We start from the raw sequence: 7,747 nt of genomic DNA, 5'->3' as shown, positions 1-7,747 counted from the left end.
AATACGACTTTAAAGAACTACAAACATGGTGGCCTCTTCAAACTTTGTAGGATTGAGTTAAAACAATATAACAATACAATAAAATCCTCTTCAAACCCCAAAGCTGTAGAAACTCTGGACACTTTTTTAAATAAATAGAATAACAACTTACAACTTTTACTGATCTTCTTTATACAAATTATATATATATATATATTTATCAATGTTCCCCTGGCACATTTTGTTATCTGTGTGTTTTAAAGTTGATACATGTTTGTATTATGATTCTGTATGTCTTGAATAAAGAAGCCTGAATGTGTCACAGATCCGTTTAGTTTGCTTTGTTCTTCCCAGCTGATCCACAGAGAAAAATGTTGGATGTTTTTCTATTGACCAACTTTTTGTTTCTGTTTGTGGTGATGTCATCTTTTTCAAACAGGAGCTTTTTCGTCTGCTCCTGATTCAAAACGATCCGAATCAAGTTTAAGTTTCAAATTTACGGATGTTAGGTTCAATGAAGCTGGGAAAACCGAATTCTTTCTTCTGCTGAAACCCTCTTATGTTTCCGTCCGGCAGACGTTTGGACGGTTCATACAGGGCTTTATTTTGGACTCAAACCGTCTCCACACAGTTCTGCTCAGGTTCTGGAATCAGGAACCCTGTCGGGACACTGGATCCTCCTCCTGACTGGTTCTGTAGATCCAGAACTGTTGGGTCATTGGTGGAGGCTGTTTTTTCCTGGTACTTCCTGTTTGGGTGTTTGGCATTTTTGATCCACTTCATTTAAAGCAAATCAAACACTGGTGTAGAACTTGTGTTTTATTGAAGTTTCACATTTACATTCTTCTCCATTCTGAGCAGCAAAGCCTTAAATGTACAAAAAACAAAGAGACTTTGTCTAATCAAACTTTGAAAACCCGCCAGCGACAACCATTCGTGGTTTTAGATCAACCTTGAAGATATCAGTTGTAAATAATTAGACTCACTAACCCGTTAATCTATACATCAAGTCGGTGTTTGAAAGTTACATTCAGGTTCAGTGTCCGGACACTCTGAGGCCATCATCAGGTTAAAAGCCCGTTAGAACATTCAATCCAGAGGTTCCAGCTGTTCCTCCTAAACCTTCTAGATCGATGAACGGTGGAGGATCTGGAGGAGGTCATGAACCCAAAGAAGGCCCAAAGTGTACGCCACACCCATCTGAACGTCAGGCACTGAAAGCGGGAGTCTTCTTCAGAGCTAGCGGCCCGTGGGGGGGCCGGGTCACTGGTGGAACCTCCTACTGGAGTCTTTAGCGTGGTCCAGCAGGAGCTGGCACGGCGTGAACTGGTTCCCGTAGACGGCCTCGTACTGCCTCATCTTCTGCACCAGCTTGTCTGCCCCGAAGCTGTCCACGAAGCGGAAAGGACCTGGCGGAACACAGAGCAGCCATGATCCGAGGTCTGCAGAACCCGACCCGGTGCTTCTGGGTCACAAAGTTCAGCTTTTAATCCCAACCATCTAATCTCGTTCTAACGAAGAAGCTTCAATCATTTCCATGATCTGCATCTGTTCCTGACTGTTACCGTCTCACATGTCGTCGCCATGATTAGAGCATCTCCACGTTCTTTCATCAACACTAAATCCCACAATTCCTTGTGTTTTTGCATTAATTATCTTCCTGTTCTGTGCTCTGCGGGGAAACGACACGTTTCCGGTGACGTTTTTCAGCTGGAAACAGCAGCGGCTCCAAAGAGGAGGAGCTCAGATCTGAAACTACTGCAAGACTGTTTAATGCCCGTAAAAAATACATGAAATGTTCTGGTTTTTCCCCCAAAAAGGCCTAAATTCTCCTGAAAGCTTTTTATCGACGTCGTATCCAGCAGGAACACTGGATGAGACGTTTATGGAGGTTTTTCTCCTCCAGAGCAGCTTCCCTCTGTGACTGTAACACCGACGGCGTCGCCAGGCGTGTGACGACCTGATCTTCTTGAAAACTCCTTCACCAGCTGACAGACTAACCTCCATGGCAGGGGGGGAACCCCAGGCCGAACACGGCCCCGATGTCTCCCTCCAGAGGGCTGTTCAGGACGCCTTCCTGCAGACACAAGACCGCCTCGTTGACGAAGCGGGAAACCAGCCTGTGCTGCACGTCAGAGTCAGAAGACCTGCGGACGCGGGAAAAGAAACATGCAGCCGTCAGCAGGATGCAGATTCATCAGATCAGATCACATGTTGTTCCTTCTGGCATTCTGACTGCACATCTGATCCAGGACCTCAAACAGGAAGGGAGGCGGAGACTATGAAATAACTGGTCCCTTTCTGTCACCAATCAGCTGGCAGAGACAGCCTGAAGAACCAGTCAGACTTCAGGACCAGAGCATCTCTGTGTGTAAAGATGTTCTGAGGGAGGACAAAGTCTTTTTGGGGGGGTCCGGGTGTCTGAATGTGGGGCGGCGAACTCACACGTCGGGTTTCGGGGTCATCCTGAACCTCTCCAGGATTTCTCCAATATCCGGGTTGACTTCTTTCACTTTGGTTCCGGGCTGGTAGATGTAGCAGCCTTTTCCTGACTTACGACCTGCAGAGAAATGAAACCCCCCCCTCAGTGACCGTGCTGCGGCCGCTTTAGAGACCCCCCCACGGGACTCCTGCTACCTTTGAATCCCATGTCGACCATGGTTTTCAAAACCTCCACGTTTCCGCCCCCAAAGCGGGAACCAAAGGCTTTCCCCAGGTCCTCGGCCACGTGGGCCGCCACGTCGATGCCGACCTCATCGGCCAGCGTGGCGGCCCCCACGGGGAACCCGAAGCTCGTGGTCAGTGCGTCCAGTTTCTTAGGGTCGACCCCTTCCTGAAAGAACCAGAGGGTTGCATTATGATTGATGCATCCCTGGAAAAAAAAAGGTCAAGAAACGCCTTTGGAAGCGTTTCCAACAGCTGTTGATCATCTTTATGAGCGCAGACCTACAGAAGAGCTGGAGATCTTTTTACACAAAACAAAATCAGCGACTTAATTCAGAAGAAAAGCTCAGTGCAGCAAATATTCCTACTCTGCAGGTTTTTGCAGTTAAAGTATTAATAAATGACGGTAAATTTTCTGATTAACTCTTTATATGCTGGTATGACTACTTAGATCAGTTTCAGGCTGTTACAAACTGTAACATCACAGGAAACCAATAGTGAAGCAGATTTAATGTCCAAGCACTGAGCCGCTGCCGCCCCACATTAAATTTGCGCCCTGGGCAATTGCCCGTATTACCTGTGCCTAAAACCGCTACTAGTGCGCGCCCCCCCTGGCATGGCCCCACTATTTGAGAAGCACTGGCTTAGGGAATGATTTGATCTCCTCATGTCATTGAGACGGTTTGTGGGTGGTTTTATTTTGAAAGGGTCCCAGCTTGATGTTTCCTGCTATTTCCTTGGGACCAAGACCTTCGCGTTAAACTTTGAAAGTCCAAACATTTAGAGTTGGAACTAGTGTGGCGGCCCCGGGCGCGCTGACCTGCAGCACCCGCACCGCTTCAGCCAACATGGGGGCCAAACACCTGGTGGTGTAGAATCCGGGTCCGTCCTGCAGGAATTCAGAAAAACAGTAACGGTGAGAACTGCTGCCTGGAGCGTCTGACGCTGCTGGTTGTGGTGCGACAGGCTCACCCCGACCACGATGATGACCTTTCCCTGCTTGAGGCCCACCGCCACGGCGGAGGCGGTGGTGTCCTTGGACGTCTTCTCCGTGGTGATGATCTCCAGCAGCTGCATCTTGTCCACTGGGGAGAAGTAGTGCATTCCCACCACCTAGGACGCAGAGGACAGCGTCAGCGCGGTCCTTCACGGACGCCGGATTCAGTCCCCGCCCCTCTACCTTGTCTGGCCTCTTGCTGGCAGCTGCGATTTCCTTGATGGGGAGGGCGGACGTGTTGCTGGCAAAAATGCAATGAGGGGGGACCACCTGCGGAGAAGCGACTGTTAGGAACGGTCCTGAACCGACGGCCCCGGACCCCCGCAGAGTCACTTACAGCCTCCACTTCCTTCAGGACGGCGTGCTTGATGCTGATGTCCTCAAAGACGGCCTCGATGACCATGTCGGCCTTTTCAAAGCCCCTGTAGTCCAGCGTCCCCGTCAGGTTGGACAGCGTGGCGTCCCTCTCAAACGATGTGATGCTCCTCTTCTTGGTCTTGTCGTTGAGCCTTGTTGCAAATGAGAGTCAGTGGAAGGTTTGTTGAAGTTCCAGTCTGCAGGTTCCGGATCCACTCACCCTTTGTAGACCTGCTGCTCCCCTCTGGCCAGTCCAGCCTGGGTGGTGTCTTTGAGGATGGTGTGCACGCCTTTGTCCACCGTCACCTGAGCGATACCTGCTCCCATCAGACCGGCGCCCAGGATGGCCAGCGTCCTGAAGCACAGCTTTAATCAGGATCAAACCCTCGGGAGGTCGACCGCCAACCAACACTTACTTCACTTCTCTCTCAGGGGTCCCAAAGCGATTCTTCTTGCACGCCACTTGTCCGTGGTACAGACCGATGAGCGCCGCAGACTCGGAGGTTCTGGCTAACTGACCGAAATTCTGAAAAATGACCAGAGGAATTTATGGCTTTGGTGCTTCAACCAAACTGCTGATGAAGGCGCACGAACCGTACCTGAGACTCAGCCAGGTATCCGGCCACTGGCCCTTGTTCCACTCCCACCTTCACACACTGAGACCCAACAGAGGCTAGCGTTAGCATTCAACCGTTCTGACCACAGCTGCAGCACGCGTTAGCTTCATGTATGGAGGATGTTTTGGCTAATTCTATTCCTTTTTTACATTTTCTTTAAATTTTCCTCATTGACAGAATCATTCAAGGGTCGCTGGCGTCCGTCTTTATTCTGGTTCCACTCACTTCAATGATCTTCAGCGGTGCCGGATACAGCCCCTTGCTCTGCTTCATCACTTTGCTCTGGACCGTTTTGTAAATCTGGTTCCTCACAAACTCAAAACTCATCACATAGTCCTGGATTTCTGTGAAGACAAGCAGGTTTGAATCCCACGGACACAGAAGAAAAGCCTGAAGGGAGTCCGACCCACAGAACTCGCTCAGACCCAGAGAACCGGCTCAGACCCATAGAACTCACTCTGCATCATGCTCTTCTCTTTGTGGAGAGCGATCTTCTTGTTAACGATCCCTTTGGCACATTCCACAGCCACTTCCTCCAAGTATTCTATGGTTCTTTCTTCTGGACTCTTCAATCCAGGTCCTGTTTGTGACCATTAAAACATGAAAAGTCCCCAAACATCCCATAATATTCGCGAGCGGGTCACTGGAAGCTGTTTCTTCTTACCCAGGGGGTCTATGAGCTGGTGGACCAGCCCCATCTTCTTGGCTTTGTCCGCTCTGATGTTTCTTCCCGTCAGCATCATGTCAAAGGCGTTAGGAAGACCCACCTGCACCAAAGACAGACGTGTTCAGGGACGAAGGAGGCCAGAGAAAAACAGATCCATCAAGAACTTGGAATGCATTTGATGCACGGATGGATTCCATTACGGCCTTCTGACTAAAGAACACCTTAATCTCAGATTAAAAGGCAGATTTAGACCTTTCTGCAGCCTTAAACAGGAGGGCAGAGATGCTGGATTGGGGAGTGAAGCTGATGTTTCTGCATGTCATTAAGCAAACAGGTCACCTGATGTGAGCACCCACCATCTTGGGGAGTCTCTGCGTGCCTCCGGCTCCAGGTAAGAGGCCCAGCATGACTTCAGGAGTACCCAGAACTGTCTTCTTGCTTTTGGTTGCGATTCTGTACTGACAGGCGATGGCAAACTAAAAACAACAACAAACAAACAGTGACAACGAGGCCGAGTTCACCTCCGACAGGACAACAGGAAGCACTCACCTCCAAGCCTCCTCCTAAACACGAGCCGTTGATGGCAGCAACCACAGGTTTGGGAGATTTTTCAATCTTCTCGAACATCTTCTGGCCTTCCTGAGACAGTCTGCTGACCTCCTCTGCGCTCTTACAGCTCTGGATCATGCTGAAACGCACAACGTTTCCCAGACTCGTCACCGGATCCACACCCAAACAAAGCGTGGTTACTCAGGAAAGCTGCTAAAGCGCCTGCAGGCCGACACCAAACAAAAGCTTCGGCTGCAGGGACTCTTACTTAATATCGGCCCCAGCGATGAAACATCCAGGCTTGGAGGAGATCAGAACGGCACTTTTGACGGCGTCGTTGGCCCACACTTCCTCCATGACTTCCGTCAGGTCCTTTTGCATTTGCGTCGACAGCGTGTTGACCTGAAGACGCGCCGCAGCTAAAGTCACGCCATCGGAGTCAAACCAGCCGAGTTTGAGTTCTCACCTTTGAGTTTGGATCGTTGATTCGGACCACGGCCACGTCATCCTTGATCTCATAGTTCACGTGGGTCCGAGCTGCGAAGAGAGCAGACGGGGAAAAGGTCAAACGCCGAAGAACGACGGGACCTGAAGGCAGCAGGAGGGGAGTTACCTAGCATGGCAGGAGCCAGGGAGAATGAGCGATAGATGCTGCCTGAAAGAGAAAACACAGTGACAGTGGTTAGTAGACTACAGCTGCAGCTCTTTTCCCTTATTTAGGCTGTTTTAGCTCTGGAGCGGTCCTGTGGATAATCATGCTCGGTTTGCTTCCAGCAGAAAACCGGAGTGGCCCAAAACGCCTGGGAGAACCGTGCAGTTCCACAAACTGCTCATCTGGGGGCGCTACTTTCCCACGACCTGACCAAAAGCAGGAAAAGAAAAGCGAACCAGAACAGAAACCCCACTCTCTACAACAGAACCTGAGTTCAGGTGAGCTATCAAACCAGAACAACCCTTAAAAGAAACCGGGTCTGGATCAGACCAGAACCAGACCTGCCACAGAGAATCTGAGTCCTTCCTATGAAATGCTCCCAAAAAAAACAGTCTGTCTCGAAAACACACCTGTGGTACTCTAACAACATGTTCGGTTTCACTGAGGTGTCCTCGTGTGACAGCCGTGACCTCTCGCGCGCATGCGCTGAGCACTCTCCTCGACAATGACCCTTCACCTACATTCCCCCCTACAGACACAATGGCGATGAATGACCCTCACTTTCAGACATTTGCCTAAACACGCGCCAGATCAGAACGGATCTGTTAAACCCGCAGCCAGAACCGTAAATGGACCGGCTCGCTCAGGCGGTTCTGAATCCTAGCCACGGATCACCATTGATTCCGTAGCAGGAAGCTAATTAGCACAACTTGGAGGTTTGCGCTGCGGCTTCACGGACCAAACAAACCGGAATCTGTTTACGTTCGGAGGGAAATCCACGAACTAGTGTTTTACGACACGTTTTCTTTGAACGACACCAACACGTTTGCTTAACAGCACCGCGCTCACTTCTGCGAAGCTACAAGCTAGTTGTCTCTGTGGGAACAGAAGCTAAAGCAGACCTCGTTATCTATTACCAAGTAAAACTCCCGCCTGCTCCTCGCCGCCGTTCAAACTCCGCAAAGGTTTGTTCTACCTGAAATAAGAGCATATCTCCTCGCTGACAGCTTGGAGAGAACACCAAGGGCTCGGACACCAGCCATGTTGGGAGCGGAGGTCAGTGTGGAGCAGAAGACTACAAACTCAGTCACTTCCGGAAATGGATTTCTCCTGCTAGGATTTCATTGGTCGCTACTGGAGAATGCGGGCTTGTTATTGGCTACTTCTGAAGACCCCGTTTTTGATTGGAAGTTGTGGGTCAACACATTCCTTGACACTGAATGTCGTTTTTACAGAATAAACGTAATACTTTTCTTGAAGTTCTA

The 7,747-nt window shown here is 49.9% G+C and overlaps 1 protein-coding gene across 1 annotated transcript; it reads right to left on the bottom strand.

Moving 5' to 3' along the window:
• Positions 1–836: 836 nt before the first annotated feature.
• Positions 837–7,587, bottom strand: hadha (hydroxyacyl-CoA dehydrogenase trifunctional multienzyme complex subunit alpha). The gene is made up of 20 exons (XM_004082056.4): positions 7,459–7,587; positions 6,444–6,485; positions 6,297–6,367; positions 6,099–6,232; positions 5,831–5,969; positions 5,638–5,757; positions 5,279–5,381; positions 5,072–5,194; positions 4,840–4,958; positions 4,597–4,653; positions 4,414–4,523; positions 4,218–4,352; positions 3,978–4,149; positions 3,824–3,910; positions 3,616–3,756; positions 3,464–3,532; positions 2,617–2,812; positions 2,425–2,539; positions 1,981–2,126; positions 837–1,388 (listed from the first exon to the last, which is right to left on the bottom strand). Exons 1-20 carry the CDS (start codon positions 7,523–7,525, stop codon positions 1,243–1,245), a joined length of 2,292 nt encoding a protein of 763 aa, XP_004082104.1. The 5' UTR covers positions 7,526–7,587; the 3' UTR covers positions 837–1,242.
• Positions 7,588–7,747: the final 160 nt, after the last annotated feature.

Source organism: Oryzias latipes, chromosome 22 (assembly GCF_002234675.1).
Source record: "Oryzias latipes chromosome 22, ASM223467v1".
NCBI lineage: Eukaryota > Metazoa > Chordata > Actinopteri > Beloniformes > Adrianichthyidae > Oryzias > Oryzias latipes.
This window is presented reverse-complemented; position numbering and strand designations above follow the sequence as displayed.

What these genes read in the sequence shown, in the direction of transcription:
- hadha (XM_004082056.4), bottom strand. Translation starts at nt 7,525, where the DNA reads ATGGCTGGTGTCCGAGCCCTTGGTGTTCTCTCCAAGCTGTCAGCGAGG. An exon ending in AAGCGGTGCGGGTGCTGCAG is followed by an intron (nt 2,813 to 3,463) that starts GTCAGCGCGCCC and finishes TGGTTCTTTCAG; the next exon opens with GAAGGGGTCGACCCTAAGAA. An exon ending in ATGACCCCGAAACCCGACGT is followed by an intron (nt 2,127 to 2,424) that starts GTGAGTTCGCCG and finishes CCGCGTCCGCAG; the next exon opens with GTCTTCTGACTCTGACGTGC.